At 38.5% G+C, this 25,678-nt stretch overlaps 1 protein-coding gene across 1 annotated transcript in view; it reads left to right on the top strand.

Moving 5' to 3' along the window:
• The window catches only part of b4galt2 (UDP-Gal:betaGlcNAc beta 1,4- galactosyltransferase, polypeptide 2), a gene marked incomplete at both ends in the record, with an annotated part of 194,854 nt that overhangs the window by 84,934 nt on the left and 84,242 nt on the right, over nt 1–25,678 (top strand). Inside the window, 2 exons of the mRNA XM_083890053.1 lie at nt 1,211–1,329; nt 2,661–2,777. Of these exons, the coding sequence (XP_083746179.1) occupies nt 1,211–1,329; nt 2,661–2,777 (236 nt within the window). The remainder of the gene's footprint in view (nt 1–1,210; nt 1,330–2,660; nt 2,778–25,678) is intronic.

The following is a 25,678-nucleotide window of genomic DNA, read 5'->3' on the forward strand; positions in this document are numbered from 1 at the left end:
TCTGAATTCTCCTTTTTTTATCTTTTAAAAAATGAGTTAAAGGTGAAGTAAGTAGTCTATAGTGACATCTAAAGGAGAGGAGGAACGAACTGCTCCTCTGCTCACCCCCTCCCTTCCCTGAGCGCTACGGTATCCTCAGCCGGTCAAATGTCATCCTCGTCGTCTTTCTCCGTGGTGCGGGCGTACGGTCAGGTATTGGTGTTCCTTTATCCGCTGTAAAATACGTGTGGTCCTCCTTTCTAAACGCGTAAAAAGATCCGCTCTCAGCCTCGTCTCGGCGCTCGTTTTGTTCTCTCGGGTCTATACAGGCTCCCGTAGAAACATGGCGTCGTGGCAATGCAACAGTGGCCCGCGACCATGTTATTTTACATTTTTTTTGAAACACTACGAAAATGAAACAAAAAATATTATATAGCGACTAGACAATGCAGGAGCACATAATATGTATACAAAAGTGGATTTTGGGTTATATAAACCCATAAATACTACGCAGTGTCCCTTTAAAAGGGAATTTGACTAATGGGTTCTTGACATTGACTGACATTCTGTGGATTAAAAACATGCTCTTATGAGTGACATTTAGGCAGTTTCTTCCAGTGTGAACGTTCTAGCTTGTTTACAATGATGCATCTTGTTTGTGGTTGTCAGGCTTTGTTTGGAATTTCAAACTGTGAAAGCTTGCTCTTATATTTTAATGATCCTGGCTCCCAGTGCAAGGGCCCGCATTTCTCGTCGGGGCCAGAGATTTAAAGCCAAATGTTCTTTTAAATTAGACTGAACTCACAATGTCATACACACACATACACACACACTGCTATACATTTGTCAGTGCTCAAAGGAGTGAGATAGGTTTGTGGTGATATATATGACATATGGTGTGGCTTCAACACTGAGCAGTGTAACTACCTTGCGTGTTGTGTTTATGCTGACTTACTTCAAAGTGTTTGTTTATTATTTTGAAATATATGTTTTCCCAAGTCTGTGCATCTTATTAAATGTTGCATTATGCAGAGTACTTCCCTAGAAACCATTATTTCTGCACACATTGCTTTAACACATGTACAGGATTGCTTTGAAGCTACAGACGCTCTCTCTCTCTCTGTGTCCTTCACTCCTAACAACATCCCTCATTCCCCATTGCTTTTTGTTTTCTTCAACTCCTTCTCTCTGTTCACACTGCTAAGTGTTGCCTCTTTCCTTCTTTCCTCAGTGGGGCGTTTGTTGATTGAGTTCAGCTCCCAGATGACGATGGAGCGCGTGCAGAAAGAAAACCCCAACGTGACAGACGGAGGCCGCTACACCCCTCCAGACTGTCGGCCTAGATGGAAGGTTTGAAAATGTCTCTCTTTGAATGGCACAAACTTACACAAGTATATGTAGAGAATGTCCAGGACACACACACACACTATAGGGCTGTCACTTTCTTCAAAAAACAAGTTTGAAAAAATATTAATGTGTAGGATTGCAACGATAAATTAATTGATAACATTAGTCATACAGTATTGTTGTTATATGTTCTCAGCTTCTTAACTGTGAATAATTTCTGGTTTCTTTGCTCATGATAACAAGTAAATATATTAAAACTGAATAATGTAGGTTTGTGGACAAGGCAAGACATGTTTCAACATTTTCTGACATTGTACGTTCCGCACACACACAAACATGAAGACTATCTGCTCACGAGGACGGTTTAGTTTTAGTCTGTCCTCCATTTTAACAGCTCAACTTGAGTTGAGAGGTCAACCCCTATATTGAGACCAACACTGTCGTCACTGTCTTATTTTTCCAATGGACTCGAACTGCGGGAGTCCCACCCCCAAGTTCAACAGATATATAAATTGTGTGACAGCTTGTGACAGTCCAATTTAATGTGCAAGAAAATGGACACCAAACGAGGAAATAAAAGGCCCCGGAGCTAAATTATTTACAGCATTAATAGGTTTTGACTTTTCAAGATTTCATCAATACTTGTTCCTCTCTGAGACTTGGGCTCGGCTCTTCTTTCAGAGTGTAACACATCCCATACAGCTCATGCATTGGCTATAAATTGGTACCTAACCTAGAATTCAAAGAGTTTATTATCATGAATGAATCAGTGATCACGAAAACAGGCAGACTGAACACAAGCTTCAACACACGTGTCAGGGTGACTGTGTACAGCAACCAAGGTCAATTTGCTGCCACTCTTCATCAGAGCGCAAAATTACCATGAATTTGCAATTACAGTTCAACCTTGAACTGCATGGACAGCGGAGAATGACTCATGGAAAAATCTGCCTCTGATCTGCAATTATTCATATTGAATGAAACACGGTGACGTTCACTGTTTGCGACAAAGATATAGAGTGAATTAAAAGCTCATTCAAGCATAATTACTCAAACAATGTGTTTCATGTTCTGTCAGAGAAACACATGTTTGTCTAGCCTTTCATATGTTAAACAGATTATAGTCATTTGTCTGCAGTAGAAGTGCTGATACAAGTGTTCAAATAAATCATTAGATAGACTTAAACATCAAATATAATGTTTTTCAATCACTTTATTGATTGTTGACTTAATGAGTCAATTAATTAATTTCCTGATCAGTGTGTTTCATACTAAATGTTCCCCAAAAACTGAATGTTACCATTTTAACCAACCAAAGTGTTTCTGTTGTTTAGGTGGCCATCATTATCCCATACCGTCACAGGGAAAACCACCTGAAGTACTGGCTCCACTACCTCCACCCTATCCTCAGACGGCAGAAGATCGACTATGGCATCTACATCATCAACCAGGTAGATCAGCTGTTTTCCTTTGATTAGTTTGTGGAATATGTGTTCATTTAAGTGTTGTTAAATGACTGATATATCGTAAATGTCTTGGGTTGTGTGTAAACTCCCAGTTCTCATTCCGAGAGCATCAGATACTGCCGCTTTGTTACTGCCCCTCAGTGCTGCCCAAAGCCTGCCCCACATTAGAGGATAATTTGCCAGATTTCGGTCCCGATCTGATCCTTCCAACAATTGTGGGTGCCTCCAATTTTAGCCTGATATGAATGGATTATCTAACCAAATGATCATGTAGTGTGAGGGCTTAACAGACATGATTGTAACATCATCTGACACATCATAGTCTTCCTGATTGTATTGTAAGTATGTTTGATTATTTGATTAGATTGGGGCATGAGCAGAACCTGCTATAACCAACGAGAGCGAGTTGAGCTGGAAATGGATGTGAAGTACTTTTGTTTAGACCCGTAACTTGTACGAGTCACGTTGATTCCATCTTCTCAGCCATGACAGTTTTTTTTGTTTCTCGGCACAAAACATCGCAGCTATTAACTGATGATGCCAATAGTCCACGTCCATGTCTGTTCATATTCTGAAGTCACGTTAAATCCCTCGAGTTTCTATGAGATCCCAAATCTCTGAAATCTCCTCCTTGAAATTGTTTGATTAAACGGCAAGTGTGTGGTCCTGCGTCTCAACTGCATCTTCTAGTCTGTGCTTTCTCAGGATTAAACCATTGAAAATCGGTGACAAAGTTGTTTGTTTATTATTTGTATTATTTATGTATCCTTTATTTAGCCAGGAAGAGATACCGGATCTCTTCTTCCAGGGAGTCCTGGTCAAGATAGCAGCACAAATAGTTACAGAGACAAAACAATTTCAGATATAAAACTCACAACAGAATATAAAAGTGATAAGGAAGTAGTTAAAGGAGAGTAAAACAACATAATAAAGTAAAGTGCAGAAGTATACAGGCCATACCAACAAGATCCTCAATCCAAAGGTTCTGTGAAACAACAACGTGTTTCTTTCACAAGGGTACATAAAATATTCCATGTCCATGGCGCATAGAAGGAAAAAGCAGCTTTACCGAACTCTGACTTCATTCTAGGAACACTTAGGAAAAGTCTAGAGGTAGATCTGGTGCTGTAGTCTACCTGTGATAAGGTAGAGATAAGAGTCTACAAATATGATAGTAAAAAGCAGCATATGCATTTTCCTCGTCTGGTTGAGAGACAACCAGCCTACAGATTCATACAAAATCCAATGGTGACTGTGTAAACTGGCATTTGTTGTATGGTATCTGAACCAATAGTGGATACCCACCAAGTCTTACCTGGATTTATCCTAACCCTAACGTCAGTCCTATCCTGACTGATTTGAGTTTCAAATGGTTGATTAAAAAAAAAAAAAAAGTGAGAGAAGATGTCAACACGTTTCAGCATGAATGAGACACACGTGGAGAGGTGGAGGTGCATTCTCACGCAACAAATTTGACACCCACGAGGTGTTGAGGTTGAGGTGACTGACAAGCTCTTCAAACTGCCATCAAAGAAAATTATTATTAAAATATATCTGGATTTAGACTACTAGTCTGTATTTAAAAAAAAAAAAAAAGGTTTCATAGAAATCAGCAACATAATCAGGTTTTTGATTGATTACCAAGATCGTTGCCTCTGTTGCTCGATTAGTTCATAGATTTACATTCTTTCTGCAATCGACAGTAGTGTTGGGTTCTTGATCTTGTAAAAGTTTTGTTTAATTCATGGGTCTCAAACTCAATTTGCCTGTGGGCCGCATGAGTTAGTGTCTGGGTGAGGCTGGGCCTCATCAAGTAAGTACTCAAAAAGAATTGTCCTGCAACCCCCCCCCCCCCCCCCCCCCCAAAAAGAAAAAATTAAATTGCGGGGCATGCAGAGCTTTTGAAAGTTGGAGGTAAAAATGGGCCATTCTGAGGCTTTTTGAAAGACCATTATGGTGACTCATGAAGTAAGGGCAAGTAACTTAAAATGGAAAAAAACATTGTTTTTTAATCTAATTTTATTGTTATGGCTGGGACTGTGTGTACATCACTAAAGTCAAGGCATTGCAATTATAGAGGGTGCCCCTCATCTGGTGCAGGCCTTTTTTTTCTCCGCACCGCCCCTGCTGACTGTGTTCTTCTCTCTCCTACATTGTGTGTCGCTCCAAGCGGGCTCTCTCCGTATCCAACGCAGACTGGATCATTTCTCTATGCGCAGTTGTATCCCCACATACATATATGACACATACATAATGATCTTAGTAAAACGTGTTGACAGATTCACAAAAGCGCACTTTTTATTGTTTTCACGCCGGTCTCTATCTAGAAGACACATTTTGTCTGCTGAGACGTTGTGATATCTATGTGTGTGTGTCTAACTGATGTTTTGAATCAGCAGCTGCTACAGTCTGCAGTTTTTCTCTCTCCCTCTTGCACCTCTCTTCCTTATTGCCACTGCGGGCCGCACTTACATTAAACTTTGATATCAAGTGGGGCCAAAAAAATCGTCCCTCCCCGCGGGCCGCGTGTCTGAGACTACTGGTTTAATTAACGTTAAAAATGGGTTTTGTGATTGAACATTCACTGTGCAACTCTGAATAGTGATATTTATCTTCAATTTCATCTGCAGGTTGTCTGTGCTTAATGTGGTTAATGTGGCTGGATGCTCATTGTGGGTTCTGTGAAAGATTTTTAAATTATATTTTGATCAGGAGTCACTCCACATTGTGCTTCCATTATTAATGTGTATGGTACATCTGAGAGTATCAAGGGCCATTTAATTGGGGAAAAACAAGCAGTAGCCATGGCAACAACATGAGTACCAGGGACAGGGTAATACAAATTGCCTGTTAATATATGAGAAAAATAAAACTTTAATTGATTTGATAGAAAAGCAGCGATTTAGTGCTTTTAGACATCGTTGGAATGGAGATTGTTGGCGTACAGCTGATTTAACTTGTAAGCCCGGCATCTCAACCCTGTATTGTATTTTTAAGAACAAAAGTTGTCACATGTGACATTATATCATCAGTAGTGTTGGTAGAGCTGCATCTTCAAATCCTTTACCAGCTCTTCACCAGCTCGCATCCTCTCCTTCACCATCAAAAGTCACTTTGAACCATGATTTAAATTTTCAGTGAAAATTGTTATTGAAACATGTATTACTCTCACACACTTGGAGATACTCAATGTAAAAATGTAAAAAATCTTTTTTTTTAATTTTTTATTTTGCTTTAAATTCATGAAAGGATCTAACTAGCATGGATGGACTGGGCACATCCCTCTCTATTAAGACCTGTCATCAGACTTCATCACTAACTGCTCAAGGGTAAAACACTTTTCATTTCAAAGATTAGAATGGATAACAAATTCTATTTTTTAATCAGATAAGAGAAGGTCATTTTGACTTTGTACATTTATTTTCTGCAGTTGCTCATTTCAAGGGCATGATTTTAAAATTAACTCCACGTATGGAGGACGGTCATTGGTTCAACGTGAATGCAACTCATTCAGTCAAAAACATGAACTTTCCAATATAAAATTTGATCTTTTTTGGACACATTTTGTCTGATCAAAAAAACATGAGTACAACATTGTTTGATAGTTGTGTAGTTTTGAGCTAAACACAAACTCAGCAAGAAATTAACATTCTTCAACTTCCAATGCACACAATGCAAGAAAAACAAAGCAACAGACCATGTCTGGCTTAAGTCGCAAATTTGAGGGCTTGACTAACGTTGGTAAAAGACTTGGCTTAGACTTGACACTCATTTACTAATTTTAAGCATATCCAGATTGTTTCAATCTGAATGTCTCAGTCACTCAGATAGATTTCAAAGTGTCTTTTGCGGCACTCGCAGTGTAACTCGAACAACAATAACAATGGTGGAAGATAGGGGTAAAAGCATTAGTGGTAGCAATCTCGGGGGATTCATCTGTTTAGAAGGGATATCCCGAAATATATCCATAGCACAGGATGGAGGAGAATTAAAACCTCAAAACCAAGTACAAATAAATCAAGAATCAAGAATATATTTTTTAGACTACTTGTTTTTACAGGGTGTGGTCTGTAACTACAGAAATCAATGTGGAAGAGGAGAATGTCAATATGGACACATGATCTGATCACTTACAATATGTAATGTGAACAGTTGTTCAGAAAGATTATATTCTGATTGGAAACCTGGCAACCGAGCAACACCAACACCACTGTGTGGAATTTCATTGGACACTTCAAATTCCATAAATAACTGTAAGACAGGAAGTCACATGCAATTTTTTTAGCCTAATATTTGATGTGCATTTCCGAGGTTTAATGTAGGCCCAATATATTTTAGGTGATGTAGTTTTATTTATCAATTTATTTATGTTCTTTTTTCTTATACAAAAAACAATCCTTATGCTGAAATTCAGTGTTTCTGTTACAAATGAAACTCTAGCTGTTCAAAATGACAAATGTCCTTTTAGCATAATTTAAATGTGGAATATCTGGGAAATCATCATCATCTATATTCATATGACTTGATTCAAAGCAGAGACCCAACTTGTCTTGCTTGAATCTTGCAACAATGACTTGAAACTTGAAACTTGCTTGTGACTTATTATGTGCGATTTAGTCCCATCTTGGCAAGTTGACTCGTACACATCTGTAAGCCTGTGAGGCATTATCTGTTAGGGCTCATTCTGTGGTCTTTGCACTGTTAAGATTTAGTTTCCCTTTTAATTTGTTTCAAGTGTTTACGTTATTCAGGCAATGTAGATAATCGACAAGTAGACAAACAATCAGGAGAAACTGAATTAAACCGACTGAAGAGACATCTTGACGACATCTGATGACGGCGGGCGATTAAACCTTTACACCTGGAGCTGCTTTCTGAGAGGACGGTATAGAGCACTTTGCAATCATGCTCACTCAAGTGTTAAATGAATGAAAGTCTGGAACCTTTTAACACAGAGTCACTGGAGAAGGGTAGAGGTGAGGGGGGCGGATGAGCAGAGATAATTTTCCCTCTTCAGTCTCCTTGCTAACAGATAATGGTTGTCATGTCCTCAGGGGGAAAAAAAAGAAAACAAAAGGCCTTTTAAGGAAAGAGGTGGCCCATAGGGAGTAAAACAAACTGTCCTAGTTACACTTGCACTTCACACACACACATGAACACACACTTCCATGTTTCTGCATCTAGCAGTAGCAATATATTGTGAAGAGTGATGTATGATATATACATTTGTATATGTATTGTGAATAACAAATGGTAGATCATCCATTATGAGATCTTGAAAGTTTCTGAAGTTAAAAAAACACCCCAACTTGCATCATTTATAATATTATTTCAACCTTTAAAACCTAAGCCTCAAAATGTCCATCTGAAAACGTTTGCTTATTTTAAAGGTCACATAGAGTGGTCCTGTTGCACATAAATGTTAGTTATGGAGGTCTACATACATACATTAACTTGTTTTTATGGTCAAAAACCTCCTAGTTTCTGTAAACTAGCCAATAGAAATCCTCTTTTCTGACAGTGTTTTTCAGCCGTGATGTTTCAGAGTGAACTTTCACCCCCAGAAGACAGAGTCTTGTGATTGGCCAGTACTATCCAGCACATCCGTTCTCAGAAGCGCAGCGCCCCCCTCTGGAACGGCGGATGCACTGCTCCTCATTATCAAAACATTGTTTTAACAGTGTTTAAAAATAGCTTCGTCACGACTCCCCGCCGCAGTCCCTTTTATGACTTTAAACCGGAGTCAGACCCAGAGTCAGAAGACACTGTTGCTCGTGAAACACCTCCACAACGGACGTTATTCTTCTTCTGCGGTTCAATGTATGTAACCGGATGTGCCCGGACTACCGCCCGGAGGAGGACGATCGGTTGTTCAGGAGAACCGCTGCTTACGTAACTATTACGGGATTTTCAGTGATCTCGTTGAGCCCCGAGATTACAATAAAACACAACGTTCTCAGCAATGGCTGAACTGTTTGTTTCGAACCGTCAGGGCTTCATAAACAAGGTAATACCGCAGATACACACCAAAAAAAACAGCGATAATAGGAACTTCCGGTCTCGTTCCGCTTTAATCATAAAAGGGCCAGAAAATGTGCCCATTTTTCCAGAATAACTTTCACTATCTATCAGTTGTTTACAATTTACTGCATGTTAAAATAGTGTATCAACAATTTAAAATGAACAAAGACCAAAAAGTGTATTTAGAAAATACATTTGCATGTTAAATTTGAACAGTTTAGAGTGTCCAAATTACCTAATCCCCATATTGCATGTTTTTGGACTGTGTATATATGTTTATATATATATATGTATATATATTCAATTCAATTAATGTAAATGTATAATGCATGACACATCAATCCATCAAAAAAAAAATTCTAAAATGAAATAAAATAAAGTTGTGTAAACTTGCATCAGTAAGTAATAATTGACCAATGTTGGTTATTATAAAAAGTCTTCTACCTCATCTTTGAGCATCAGCTCAGGTTGAAGACATGCTCATCTGTTGCTGCTGCTCATTTTAACAGGTATCTTTTTTTAAGTGTCCGTGCTCCTGCTCTGAAACATGGCACAGCTGCTGGAGAGGTACAGCGAGTAGGCGTTGCAGAGGGATCATGCGGAAAGCGATATAGCAACCTCGCTGTTCTGTCCCGCTGCTCTGTGTCCTCTCTGTCGAGGACTGTAGCCAATGTTTGTTGTTGGCCATCAGCTCATCGCGTAAAAACTGGAGAAAAGCCCAGAAAGAGAAAGAGAGGTGAGAGAGAGAGAGAGAGAGAGAGAAGCAGGAAGAGAGATGGAACAAAAACAGAAGCAGGTGAGGGTTAGAGAGAAGTGTGACTGACAAGTGATAACCTTAACCATCTGCTCTTGATTTTAATCTGAATTTAGATTAAATCTTGACATATATTTCTGCTTTAGGTAGCAGATCACCACCAGCATTAGCTTAACTGCCATTTCCTTTAATAACTTTTGGAGCAAACCTCTATGAAACAGAATCAGCGTCAGGAAGGAAGTAATACAGTACAACTAGTCAGACATTATTCTGTCTTTTGTGTTTCAGTCTTATTGTCTGGTCTGCATCACAAACCTGTCTTTATTTTGTGAAATACTGGATAACTTTGTCTTTGGACCTTGAGCATTGATAAAATAAAGCACATATCCATATCCAATATCCAATTAAACCATTTAAAAAATGTATTTACCCATGTTGGGAGTGGATGGTGTGTTGTTGTAACGGTGCACCTGAATCTTAACCCAGGTCGTTTTCTATAGAAACAGCAATTGTTCAATAAACGTAAGGTACTTACTATCCATATTATATCCATCCACCCATCTTAAATCCATTCATCCATCCACACAGTTGTCATGGAAATGTGATGAAGTATTTCAGTAAAATGACTAAAGTACAACATAAAATAAAAGTACAACGCTTCTCATAATCATAGTCAAGTGCAGTACAGTTCTCGAGTATCTGGTGGCCTCTGGCTAATTTGATCCTGAACTTGCTCCACACCCCCTTTTTCCCCTGGTTTTCTCTAAGTAGCTTAAAAAATATATACTCCTCAGGATGTATCTCCAGTGTTCAGTGTGCTGCTTTTGAGTATAAGAAGTCTTAATCCATATTTTTGTGGCATTTTAGCAGGAAATCAAGAGGACAAAAAGGAAAGGAGGATAAAATGCAACATATTGACATCTGGTTTCCACACACACACATACACACACACATACACACTCCACTACACTAAGCTTCTGCCGGTCTCCTCGCTCCACTAATCCACCGAGATATGAACCGCCACCTCCTCCCCCTTCAACCCCACACATACACTCAGGCCCCGCCCACACTGGATGCATGTGCAGTGCATGATGTCGGCATCACTGATCTGCTGCGTCTCGTGCGCCGTTGTCCACCCTGGGAGTGTTTCTGCTGCAGAGCTGCTGTGTTTCACCTCGGGTTCTCCTTTCAAAATTGCCATAAATAACATGCTTTTGAATATGCCTTTCAACTAAATGTCAGGACTCATCACTGTGAAACCATGCGTCTGTGAGTCCTGCAAATATTGCACGTTGAAATGCCTTGGTGGAAAAAAACAAATCAATGGCTTCAGAGAGCTTAGTCTCTAGAAAGACATTGGCTAGATTTCCTGTATGTGTCTTTATAATAAAGAGCTCTGTTCTCAAGAAAAAGAGCATTAACTAACCTATGTGAGAGTGTGGCTGCTGTAATCTGTTGAGATGCAAGCCAGAATTAAACGCATGATGCACACAAGCCTCACGGACGCTGTGCCGTTCCATTTGTGTCGCTGAATCCAGTCAGGCTTCACACAGCTCGCACTTCTTATTCATGTCAGCACTCAGGCTCCAGCAGAGTCCAGTATACTGAGTGGACACCAAAGGATCAGGAGGGATTAAGCCCTGTGTGTTTCTGCTCCTGTTTGTTCGGGCTTTATGGTGGAGGTCACATTAAGGTGGACCTGGCAGTTCATTGGTCAATACTAGAGTCCAGACAAGCAGACAATATGTGTGTATGTGCATTTGTATGTGTATGTGTGTGAGAGAAAAAAAATGAAACAGAACGTGAAAGATCTTTTTGGCATTGTTTCAGAAAATCCACAAGAAAACCCCCCAAAACTGAAAACACTGTAGTACATATGCCAGGCCTGTAAGTGGCGCTGTAACACTGCTTCACCAAAAATGGAGAAGAAGATTCAGTTTCATTGTTAATCTTCAACATTTATTGTTTGCTTCACTCCTGTGTCTGAAATCGCTGAGGACAGGACGTGTTCTAGTGATATCTAGTGTCTTTTTTTGTAGTTGGCAACACTGCGAGACAAATGCCACGACATAAGAGTACGATGACGACAACAATGACCATGAATGCCAGCGTAAGAGAGATGTGGGAATATGACATCATTGCTTTCCCAAAGTAATGTATTTGTTTTCGGCACGAAAACGAGACCCGTTTTCAATAAATTCTGTTTCAGGTCTTCCAAAACGCTGTTTCCATATGGATGAAATGCTAATACATTAACAAAAATATATATATTTATGTTGCAGATATTCATTGCGAGAAATATTCTTATCGCACCAAGCACTAGAAATGCTCCCGTTTTCTCTTTAACTAATTTATTTTATGTTTCAGACCTGCCGTACACATTTCGTTCAAATTAAAAGTCAGTGCTGTTCTCAGAGCGCTCAGTCTGCTGTACAATGGCAATGAAAACTAAAGATTGGTGCCAGGGCTGAAAATCAATTCTGGTTGCAGTGATTTCCTTGTCGATTAATCTACTTCTGAAATGATCCTCTGGTCTATAAAATGCCAGATGTTTTCTAAACTGACAAGCTGGTATAAATGTTTGGCATGCTTTGAACATTTCAACATCATTCTGTATAGTGACTAGTTATTTATCATCTGGCCTTAGTCTCTGTCATGGTATACAGTACTGGATTTGAGTTAGAAAAATAAAAAAATATAAATCTTTATGAATTACCAAAGAACGTTTAAACGAGACACAATTACATTTAGTATCAACATCTTGGTATATATATGTAGATTTTTTACTTTTGGTTGGAAAAACTGCAACAAAACCCAATTCATCACCCGTGATTTTGAAATCATTCAAATTCCTCACTCTGTTAAACCTCGTCAGCTGGAGACCATCTGATAATGAGTGAAAACATGTCACACTGCTATATCTTATAAATGATCTGATGCCATATAGGAAAAAGCCCGATATATCTGTCTTTGTGAACGTGGTCACAACCTAACAGCTCAATTTACTGTAGAGAAAGAGTGCGATAGCAGAACACCAGCGTTGAATATTCATAGCATTAACATTTTATATTCAGGTGATAGACGGAACAAAGCTTATTTAATTATAACATTCATTATTTTCTTATCTACTTAAAGGGCGCTGGTCTGGGTGAGACATTAAGAGATAAACCTCTTAGAATAAAGAAGAGAAAAACTGTGCCAGGCCTTCATTTTTTTTCTTCTCTTTCACTCTCTCAATTTCCAGCTCCCTCTCTTTTTCACTTCCGTAGTTAATCTACATTTTGCACAGTTAATGCACTCTTCCTTCTTTCCGCTAGAATTCCTGTTTCTCATAGTTAATGCAGTAAAATAATGTTTTTTTTTTTTTTTTTCCTTGCTTAATATTCCAACAGTCCAAGGCTCAAAGACCTTAATGTGATTTTCTAACGCCAGAACCCTTCAGGGTTTTGTTGATCTTTAAATATTGTCACTGTCGCAACACCTGACAAATACAGGACACATGAGTGAGTTATTGTCCAGAGCCGGCTGTTCTTGCATTTAAAATACAACAACATATGCTACATGTTTTCCGCAGATAGGAGCAACAACATAATTTAAAGCTTGGTGCAATGGTGAATTGACATTTCACCATTTAGTGATGCATAATTTAACTTGGCTTTTCCCCCCTCAACATCACTTTCAATCAAACGACCATTAACACAGAGCTGTTGTTGAGACTGCGGGAAAAAAACCAGAGAATGTCCCAGCTGTTCACAAATTGTAGGACTGGGTTGTACAGGATTGTGTGCTTCACTGTAACTTCGGACGTTTGGCCTTACTCACAATTGATTTCATTGGCCGTGTACATCTCTCTCTACACTAGTGCGTATTGGATTTGTTTCAGTACAACAGTACTGCAGTTTATACGTCGTCTCCTTTTACTTCTGGGTCAAAGACCGGGGAGGACATTTTGGTGCATGCTCAAAACATCAAGACCAACTCTAGAATGACTAAACATATACATGCAGTGGGAGTAATCGGACTTTGAATCACATTATCCAGGTATATTAGTCCAACAAAGACGAATTTTAGATTTTACTAACGAACTAACGTGTTTACATGGCATTAAGTAAACCAAATTATTGTCTTAGTCCGACTAAAATCAGACTTTTAACATGCATGTAAATATGAGTGATAATTGAATGGATTAATCAACTAATTGGATAATATACAAAAAAACAAAAAAAACATGAGAGTTCCACTATCATACATCTGAGCAGCACATCGCACTGTCAAAAGATACAGACAAAAAATGACGATTATCGACAATTAATTTTTTCTGGGGCAGTCAAAGTTAACGGGTTAATTGTTAAATTATTTAATGCAGTTAACGCAAGTTTGTTTACTGGTCTGCGCTGGTTTCCCACATGAAAGACGGAAATAATCCGTGCCTGCAGTCAGTCAGAAAGGAGAGAGAGAGAGAGAGAGTAGCAGCAGCTGAAGATGGAGAGAGGTGAAGGATTTTTGGGCAGAAGGTTTCATTTTACAGTTTCTCTCGATTGTTTACACACATTTTCTGAAAGCATGCCTCATGCTCTCAGAACTCTACACACAAATCCAAAAAACACACACACAATGGGCAAAACCCCTCAATTCTCGTGCAAAATGAAACTTTACATTCAAAACAATGTTATTTCTTCTCAAAATGGTATTTTGTTTTCAAATGACACACACAAACCATCATATCAATAGACATTTATAAGAACCAGTTGAACACTGATGTGATCAATGTAAAACACTATGATGAATGGAAAACACTTCTCCACTGATTATAATGACTTCGGTCTTTTTTTAGTGTTTAGTGTTACACTTACTACAGACACTACATACATGAGTGTGTAAAATATTTTAAAATATTGTTTTTATAGGCCCTGTGATGGACTGGCGAACTGTCCACGGTGTGACCCCGCCGATCGCCCTATGTCACCCACCTCCGGTGGAGGATGAAGCGGTAGATAATGAATGGATTGTTTTAATACTGAAAACACACAAATACACAGTAACAAATATATTTTATTCCCATTTATTTCCCACAAAAACAATGTACACAGTGTCCATCCCAACCAACACAAAGTTGCACATACAGTGGTCTACATACAAAACAGAACCCGTTTATGCTAACGCTCTGATTGCAAATTGTTAACCTGTGTGACAGGTGTTTTCCCATGTGATGAGTCAGTTTGCATAGTAGGGAAATTCACTTTAGCATTTTTGTTAAAACAAGAGATTTGCTTCATGAAAATTGTGCCAAATGCAGAGAATTGTGTAGTGTTTTGAAAAAAGTGTGTTTTACAACTGCAATTTGAGTGTAAAGCAGGAATTGTGCTTGTAGTTTAGCAGAGTTGGTTCAGGGGGTTGGTGCATGAGTTACCTGTTGTTGTCATTGTGTCTCAAGTACCAGTATTTGTGTGTAAACAATTGAGAAAAACTGTAAGTAGCTGAGTGACAGAACCATCGATAAAACAAAAGTTACTGTGTGTCACGGCACAGTTTACTGACAGACTGGAAGTTGCGATCCTTTGCCTTGACTGTCCAAAAAACAGATGCCCGACTTATTGCTGAGACCTGCGCAGAGGAATTACTCCACATCGCCAACGTGTCGAAAGTGAGTGGCAAACTAACCACTCCAGGCACTGATAGTGTCTGTAATATGCTGGCAGCTGCCCAGCGACTTCCATTTGAACACCTACCCTGCGTGGCTGACTGTGCTTTCATTCTCACTCTCTCTCCCATTCTCAGGTGGATTTTTTTTTATTGTGATGTTAACACCTGTTCTTGTTGCATATAGGATAGCAGTCATCCATGTTGGCCTTTATTTTAAGGAGGACCTGGTTGGCACTTGATAGACCTGAGTTTCTTTGAAACCACATAGTTATATGTGTAGTTCTGTGTTTAAAAAGAAAGATACAATTAAACAATGGTGTCTGAAATGCACTCTGTCTGATTACTCATTAATTTAGTCATTAGATGGAAAGCAAACGTTTAATGGAGTCAAGGGCTGGTGCACCCCTGAGCAAGGCACCCAATCCCAAAGCCCAGATAAATTGGAGGTTTGCGTCAGGAAGGTCATCGAGGATAAAAATCTCTGCCAAATCAAATATGCGGGTCATCTGCTGTGGTGACCCCTAGACAGGGAGAAGCTGAAAAATAAAACAAAATCAAGTAATCATGGAACCCCTCATTTATTGCACTGGAAAGACTTTCTTGTGGCAGGTTGAGACATACAGTAAAACACTTAATTACACAGAATGAAATGCTACAGTCAACAATGAACAATTTCAAACTCGTGCATTACAACATTTATTCAAACCCTACAATTACGATGGTGACACTGGAATCACTAAGCATCTGGTGTTGGATCCACATTCAAAAGATGAATCGCACAAAAAAAAGTCTTGCTCTCTTTACTGAACAATGAATCACTATGAGTCTTGGCTTTTAAATGAGTCATTTATGTTTTCCAGGTTAGGAGTTGATCAGTGTTCATTGTTCGGGAGGCTTTTTACGTGGAATTTAAATTATCAATGGAGTCGTCCTCCTCTACTAAAGGAATCAATGCCAGTCAAAACACAGAACTAAGCAGTTTCACTTAAAAATTTACACTAGTTGGCAAAAATAAAGAGGGTCCATCAGAGGGCATGATTTCTCTGTTTGATTCTTTTCTATCAGATGACCAATGACTAAAATTAATCATCTGGTTAAAGTTTATTAAAGTGATAGTAAGAATTTAGCTTTCACTTATGGAAAACTTAACACAATCTACTAATTGCCTTCCGTTTTAATTTTTTTCTTATAACCTACACTCAGAGCCTGTGTTTGGACAGCAGCCCTCCACCGCTCACATTTTCCTCCCGTGCTGTCAGCTCAACAGCCAAATTTGACGACCTTGCTATTCAGAGAGCTGATGAAACCTTCTAACCACCTTGACAACGTCTCATTAAAACGGCCTGGAAATGTCACTCTGATTCAAACCTGTGTGTTACTTGGTGGTTTCCCTCCCCACAGGGCTGGAGCTTAGCTCTTCCTCTCCCTGCAAAACAGATTTGGCAGAAAACAGCAAACAAATAAATACCTTCCTTTTCTTCTCACTCATAGAGATTACAAGCCAAGATTATTTATGAATGTACTCCCCTGCTATATTGATGATTGAATTGGTTTTGGTTTGTCTGTAGGTTGGCTATAGTTGGCTTAATATTGCTGATAATCAGCAGAAAATAACATTTGTCTGGAAAGCCATTTAGAGATGTTGCAAATAATTGCAAACAAATTCTAAGTTATTGATTATCCCATGCTTAAACCATTGTATTGCTGACAACTTGGCTGCATGGATGGATGGATGATGTGACAATGATACACAAATCCAAGAATTTAAGTAATACACTCCCTGGAGGCTCGTCAGACGTCAAAAATCACAAATGCCCTGAGGTGCGTTTGTGATTTGCATTTGTGTGTTTTGATTTGCGTTTGTGATTTGTGTTTGTTTTTTGATTTGCATTTGTGTTTTTTGATTCGCATTTGTGTGTTTTGATTTGCGTTTGTGTGATATGTGTTTGTGTTTTTTGATTTGCATCTGTGTATTTTTGTTTTGAGTTTTGTGATTTGCGTTTGTGCTTTTTGATTTGCGTTTGTGATTTGCGTCTGTGTTTTTTTATTTGTGTTTGTGTGTTTTGATTTGCGTCTGCATTTTTTGATTTGCATTTGTGTTTTTTGTTTTGTGTTTCACATTTAACGGACTCAGTTTTAAAAGCTATAACTTTACTTATTGTGCCTTTAATAGTTGCATCCTGCGTTAATCTGCCTCGTCACTGACTATATATTATGTGCTAATGTTTAACAGCTCCGTTCCCTGGGTGTAGGCCATCTCTGTGAGGGATTTAAAGGATGCTTTTATTGTCAAGGAGCCATAAGTATCAATCTGATTTTATTCAGCACACATCATTTTAATAATAGACACTGTTGGTATATATGTCATACAAGCTAATCTAAGGTTGGCGTCCTTCAGTGAGGATTTGGAAACACTCACATTATAAACTGCCCAGATGTTTTTAATAATCTACAAACCATGCCTTATAAAACATGCTGTCATAAAGGCTTTGTCTCTCATGCTCCGGTGTTCGTTTTGTTATGCCCTACTCCTGTATTGTTGGACGGGTTATAATAACATCAGCAGTATAAGAGATAACCATCGAGGACAGAGTCATTGTGCAGAATAAGGCAATCTTTACAAAAGTGGAAATGGGGAAATATAAGGTTAGCGGTAATTGTTGAGAAAATTGCCGCAGATCATTTCTCATTTATTGTAGCTTCTGTCTACAGGCGGAGTATGAGTGTGAAGCGGGATGAGGATCGCAAGACGTCCGGTGACTTACAATTCTCTCTGAGGACCATTTTGTTGTCCATTTTCTCTTGTTTCCAAACAAACCTTTGTCAGCACCTCCAGTGTGTGTGTGTGTGTGTGTGTGTGTGTGTGTGTGTGTGTGTGTGTGTGTGTGCGTGCGTGTGTGTGTGTGGGTGTGCTTGTGAGAGAGATCCCACTTCTGCAGTACATTCATTTCTGCAAATCTGATCTTCTCCTCTGTGAGATGGTGCCGTGCTTCAGCACATTAGATGAGGCTCATAAGGAACAAAACAAAATTATGAGCAAGTGATGTTTGTCCAATTATTCCTTTGCAACAATCACATTTGCACATTTTATATATCACGAATATTTTCATATTAGTTGATGAATATCTGCCTCCACTGGAAAGATCCATTATATAACAAGTGAACACATTCAAATGTATGCAGTGTTCTTTATTATGCAATTTGTGACAAGAACTCCTCTCATTAATCTATAATATACACTCAGTTTAATATAAGAAGGCTAATATGCATATGAATACGTTTGTACAGCAGTTAAACATACTGCTGTCACAGTGAGCTGAATGAATATCTATATGTTTTAAGAACTATTAAAGCACTCAATTTGGATATGATTCTTGTTTTTAACAAAACACACAGTGGGGCAGTGGCGAGCATTGTTGCCTCATGATGGATAAAGCTGTAGAAAATGGATGGGTTTAATTTGACCCCTGTCCAGCAAAGTTATGAGCATGTTTTTATTTAGTAGAATATGTAAATGGGTTGTCAAGCAAAAAGGAAAAAAAATATATAAAAACAACAAACACATAATAGTTTCCAGGTAATGTGCAGAGAATCCCCAGAACAACGTTTGCACACACACACACATACACAAAACAGCTGATGTATCTCATTGCTAATTACCACTGAGATCACCTGCTCCCAGTGTAAATGTAGCACACATTCATCTATGTTAAAAAAAAACAACTATAATTCTACAAAATGTGTTCATTTTGTGGCGCCTGAAAAAAGGTCACTGAAGACATCTTGTTTTCCAGGAAGTAAATAATTAACTTAGCCAATCCATGTTGTCTTCGAGGCTCTTCATGGATGTCTGCAGAGACACTGACAGATGATCCATGTTATGTAGATCCTTGTAGCTACAAAAAGGATAAAAGGGTCTTGAGTTTTAGGAGCTGTCAAGCCAGCAAGTCTTTCTGTCTTTCTCCTGGTGATGATTTCACCAGGTAAGAAATGAGGAAGTGTGGTTACGGCCTCAACTGTGTGTGATTCCGCACTTCTATGAAAGACACACGTGTTGCCGCCAAGATTGACGTCTTTGATTTTTAAAGCTCCCATAGACCGGAAGTTCCAAATAACGCTGTTTGTTGGTGTGTGTCTGCGCCAGTGCTGATAGAAAATGTACTTCAGTTACAGAAGTATTGGGCAAGACACGTAACCCCAAGTTTTTCCTTGCAGCTTATGAATGGATATGAAAGATGTGTGATATAAAGTTCACTGCATATAGATGCACTGTATGAACATGAGCGTGAATGGGTGAATGGCAAAGCTTTCGTGTAAAGCAGCTTTCAGTAATCATCAAGACTAGAAAAATACACTTTAAATACACACCATATTCCAAATCTTCTTCTGATTTTATTTGGTAGTAATAAGTAACTCTGATAACTATGGGAAATGTGTTTGAGTAAAAGTTGCTAGAAATATGAACAACAAATTAAAGTACAGATACGTGAATTGTGTACTTAAGTACAGTAACAAATTACCTGTACATCATTACACAACACAGCAAATGTCTCAAAATAGGCTTTCAGGGGAGCTTGTGTCCAATTCAGAGGAGCCGAGGTCCCTATCGCTCCACCAAATTGAAATTGCAATTTGAAACAACACAATTTGCAAATTTCAAGAGCTCCAATTCAATCATACTACTTTTAATTGTTCTAAGTTTCATTTCAGCTTGATAAAATGTAACAAAAAAGTAACACATGCATGTCATATCTTTAAGTTCTCATCCTCATGTTATAGTGGATAATATTTTGATGCTGTCACGTGTTAATGTTCTGTCTTGTTTAAAATATATAACACTGTGAATATTCAAATAATCAAAATTTAACTTAAAAAAAAAAAAAACGCAAATCACATTGCAGTCACAATATGTCACAAAATCGCAATTCGAGTTTTTTACCCATATTATTCAGGCCTATTTTTCAGTTTTAATCATTTTAACAGTTTAACAGTGATACTCGCACCATGCAGACAGGTGAAAGTGAGCTCTGTTTATGCACTCACCTACACTAGGTCTACTCTGTTATGTATGGAAACAACATTATGTAGCCTAAGAAAAAAAGGTTTGGGTCACAGCACATCAACTGTCAAGTATTCAATAAAAACCAATTACTGTACATTATGACTTCTCATACAACTTGAAATCACTCACAGAGAAGAGTTTTATGATCAAGGGCAGGGCCTTTTCCGTCGCTGATAATGGAGGTTTAAATGGTCAATAATGTAGCATCAGTGTGATAGACCATGGGGTGTAGTGTGCTACGGAGCGTCGTTCTAGGATTTATATAAAACCATCATTCTGACCAGAGTGACCTTCGACTTGTTTATCTCTGTGAATCTAGAGGACGTACATCTTGATGAGGGGAAACCCAGGAGGATATGAGCGAGGATAAAGCGCCATATTTAATCTGTCAGAAAAAAAGAGTTCTCTGTCAATAGCAGCATCTTTGAAAATGTTGCATAATTGATTTGGCAAAATGGACCCCATATTGTTCTTCCCAAGGTCTCAGCGCGAGAGGCCTGTTCTCAGTCTCTGGAGCTGTGACACCGCAAAAGCTTCCTTTTGAAAATTAGACAAAGACTAGCATTGTGGGTAGAGAGAAGAGAACACTGTCAAAATATCTGACATGGCCTTCACTCTGGGCTTTTCTCAGCGGTGTGTGTGTCTGAATAGAAGAAGAGAGGAAGATTGACTTTGACTGGCAGTGAGATTGGAAAGCAAGAGTAAGAGACATCGAGTAGTAGCAAATACATTCTGTGTATGTTTATTTATTTATTTTTCTGCTACTGTTTGTGTGTAAATATGTGTATGAAGTATAGCTGCATTCTATTCTATTCTATTCTATTCCAGTCCATGGTTTATCACTTAAGAAACTGTCTGAGATGAACAAAGAAGAATATTGTAAATAATATTTTACACCAAATGTGTGGCAGCAGTTTAGGTTGTAAATTGTTCTTTTCACAGTTATTCGCTGCCAAACATGATGGCACGTCATATTTTTTGACATATTGACAAGAACTTTGGCAAATAATAGGTGTTATGGGGCTGTATTTTACTTTGAAATCAAAGCTGTGGAAGGGTCTTTTTTATTGTAATGCTTTGAATAAGGTTCTTTCTATTGTGTATAAAGAGAGACTGTGTTTGACTGTGATTATGTCATAATACAAAGTAAACTTCAGGTAAGATAAGATTATAAGAGATATAGAAGAACATGAATAGTTTTTGTCTGATAAAGTAAAACTCAAGAATTTAAGGTCTTGAGTTTTCAATGTTGTTTGGCCTGGTTCACAATGAACCCAACCAAGAAGATAATTAGAATTTCGAGTTTAACAGTCTTAATTGAGAAGGAACATGAATAAATGAATAGGAATAAACAGTAATGACTTCCTTTCAATAGCGGTTAAAGTGCAGCCACAGATTATAATGATAATAAAAGAACTTTTAAGTCTTTAAACTGTACAGTGTCAGTTTAAACACTGACTTCAATCAATGAATAAATGACAATGTGTAGGAAATGTCTTTACTTTGTTTTTTTCACTGCACGTCTCACACCATTGCATGTCACTGTTCCACAAGAGGGAAAAAGTATAATTATATATAATTATGTTATATGTATATAATATTAACAGCAATGACTGTTACTGACAATTATTTTCCAGTGAACAATTGTTGTTTTGGAACAAAGAGAGAGTGTTAATGGGGATTAAACAGCATTTTGACCTTGGTGACATAATTTCATTCACCTGCTACAGTATAGCATGTATCAGGGCTGGACTGGGACCAAAAAATGGCCCTGGTATCTTTGGCCATGGCGGACCACTATGATTATTTATACGATATGAGGAGGCACATGACATAAAAAAGGATTATGTGCACATTGTATTGTTTCAAAAGTTAAAATAAAGTACAGTAGCCTACATGGAAGAGAGTTAAACCATGTTTTTTTTTAAAAAAAGGTAAATGCTCTTTCACTACTCACAGAGACTTTCATCTTGGGAGAGATGGCCTCAGTGCCACAATTTCCATCTTGAAAGTGGTTGTCAAAGAAACACTGCTAGAGAGATGTCTTTTCAGTGTTTAATGAAATATACTGTTCAGTTTTAGAATCGATTAACCTGTCAATTATTTTCTGGATTAATCAATTTTTTTTGTTTTCCATAAAATATAGTTAAAATGTTGATCAGTGTTTATCAAACCTGGAACCTAGTTTTAATGAGTTTTTTGTCAAATGGAGCAAAGAAACCAGACAATATTTACATATAAGAAGCTAAAAATCACAAAGCTTGTATTAACAAACAAAAAAAAGAAGCTAAAATCGATTAATTCATAGTTGCAGCCCTACTGGTTCCGCGGTGCGGAAAACTCATTTTAACAATCGGGAGGCACGTAAACATGACGTTAAGGGCCTATTTTTCCGGTCAGTCGGCATGGAAATTCGTCATGTGTTATAACGTCGTTAACGTGCGAATAATATGCTTTTAAAAGGAATTATGACAGGCCCGGACCGGCCCAAAAACATGCGTCAGCCCACCGAGCATTGCCCAGTACGCACGATGGCCAGTCCATGCCTGGCATGTATAGAGTACAAGGAGGGTGTCGACGTGAATCCCCTGAGACTTGCATATCAACAAAGAAAGAACATTGTTTTGTTTTTGTGTGACTGTACGGAGCCCCCGAAGTGACATGAGAAAAACAACAAACACGAGATCTCGAGTTTGTTTCTTGACTGCCAGCCGCTCCAACATTTTCAATTGCATCCTGTTCAGGGCTTCTTTGGTTCAGCACCATGGACAGTGGTGAAAGAGAGAGAGCGAGAGAGATGCTCCTCATTAGCAAGAAGTATTTTGCTTATGCAAATAAATAAATCTGTTTAAACACAAAATAATTTTGTAAACTGAAGAGGAATAACCACAACGACCATTACTCATTGCGTTATCAGAAAATTACAATATTGAAAGTTGAAAGTGTGTTTTGTTGTAGTAGGCAGTGGCTATTACGTTTGTTGAAAATGTATTACGTTTGTTGGATTATTGCAACACACGTATCTATAAACACACAAACAGATAAACACTAGTATACAGTTGTAACAGGTATCCTGTTAAACTGTAAACTAAACTGTATCTACTGCTAGCTTGTAGACTAGAAAAAATAAAACAACTAATGATGACTTCAAGAAGAAAAATGAATGTCCAAGAGGCATTAGCTCTACTTCAGAGCATGAATGAGGCTGAGTCTGACGGAGATGCAGCTTCAGGGAGTGAGTGGTGGGATTGTCCGACATCAGCTCTGACAGCAATTCATATTCTCCCTGTTAGCAAAAAAAAAAACGTTGACTGGAGTCTTGTACTCCTGCTTCTACTGTCACTAATTCAGGTAATTATCCAGGTATGAAGTGAAACTCTAAGTAAAAAGCCTTAGTAAACAATGGTGTTATCACAATCAAAGTATAGGGCAGGAACATCACTACAGATAACTTTTTTTTTTACTTCACTTGAGTTTGTAAAAAAGTTACAAGCCAAGAATACCAGCCTGGTTGGCATAGTGAATAAAATAAGAAGGTAGCTTCTGTGACAATCACGAGTGGGAGAAAAGGCTAAACCAGAAACTGTCACCTATTACAACAGCATAGCTGCCAACTCTCACGCATTTGATTGACTTCTCACGCTCTCGCGCCACACCTCCAATTTATCACGCTGAAGTACACATCACGAATACAAACGGTTCTGAATAGCATAAGCATATAGTGCAAATATCATCCATCCTCTGAAACGTTTGAAACCGCTCACACCTGCGATACCGAGACAGTTCGGTTACGATACTAAGCGGCAAGAGATTGTGTCCGAGCATCAATGGTTCTAGGAATTCAGTCAAACACATGCACAGAGCGGATCGAGTTTCTGGTACAAGTCGGGAAATGACACAAATTACGCATGTTAACAGTGTAGTCCAGTGGTTAAGTTGTTGGACTTCTGTGGGGAAGGTTGTAAGATCAAATGCAGCTCTTGAGGTATTAACATTATTAACCGTATTATTATTATTGAGTATTAAGCATGAAAAATCCATAAATCATATGTATTAAGCATTAATTAAGCTTGGGATGCATAACATATTACTATAAATAGATATATTGGGTGTGTGGTGTTATCCAGCCATACATTAGCCCCGCATGCCACGATGTCTCACTCCAAGGTTCTCTCAAAAGTTGGCAGCCCTGCAACAGCACCACGTTCGGTGTGGATGTGCTGGATCAAATGGCGAGAAAGTATTCCGTCAAAGCACCCATGCGCAGATGGCCAGTGGCATTTTTTACAATATCCTCGACCTGGCTGGAATAAATGCCTCAGTGCTGTACAAAAAATGTGTTCATGGCACGGAGAAACTTCATCGTGCGCCTCGTAACTGAACTGCGTTCTGATCACATGAACGCAAAAGGCCGACGCATCATGATGCGTGATAACCTAACTTGGTGATAACTTAATTGTGAAAATGTTCACAGTTATTATTTAGGTACATGTCACACACTAAAATCAGTTGTTTCAGCTGTTATGGGGGTTATTTTGATGCAACACACGTATCTCTAAACACACACACACAGATACACACACTAGTAAAGTTGTAACAAGTATGCTGTTGAACTGCAGCAACTTTGACCAGACTTCCTCTGGACTCCAGTGGTCGCCATGACAACGGGACAAACCAGCTGCCTGCTGCTTGCGTGTGGGGTGCTACGTACACTTAAACGGGGCGCACAACTTGAAATCACTGTTTTTACACGTGCAAGTGATGCAGGGATCAAAAAAACAGCAGAGCAGACAGATCACTGGCAAAGGGAATACCTTATATAGCAAGTTCAAAACTCCCTGGCACACCTGACAATTTTACAGTGAGAAAGAGCCTTTAGGTGTGTTAGTGTGTGTATAGGTTAAATGTTTCATTAACTCAGAAAAAAAACTGTCCATATCTAAATAATCCTGGTCTCAGCGTTAGTGCCATGCTAACAATATTTCCACGTTCTCGTCGGGCAAGAATAATTGATGTGTCTCTCGTGTATGAACCTTTGTCTGGTTGTAACACTACAGTCAGCACAACCTTTAGTCACATACTGCAGGTTCTCACTGTTAATTACCACTGGGATTACTCGCATAAACAATAAATGCTTATTTGTCACCAGCAATAAGGGGAAAAACAAACACTACACTCCTGAGCTGCAGAAATTATACAAGTCTAAATTGTGGCGATACAAACAAATAAATAATAATAATAATATAGCAATGATCACAGACACGCATATATACACATGCAGTACATGAAGGCAAATTCAATGCTAATAATTTATAGCCTTAATTATAGCCTTCTGTTTGGCTAAGAATACTCCATCCAGTTCAAAATATAATTTTCTAGAACACATGAAAAATATTCAGAAATAGT

Source organism: Microchirus variegatus (genome assembly GCF_963457635.1).
Source record: "Microchirus variegatus genome assembly, chromosome: 5".
Taxonomy (NCBI): Eukaryota; Metazoa; Chordata; class Actinopteri; order Pleuronectiformes; family Soleidae; genus Microchirus; species Microchirus variegatus.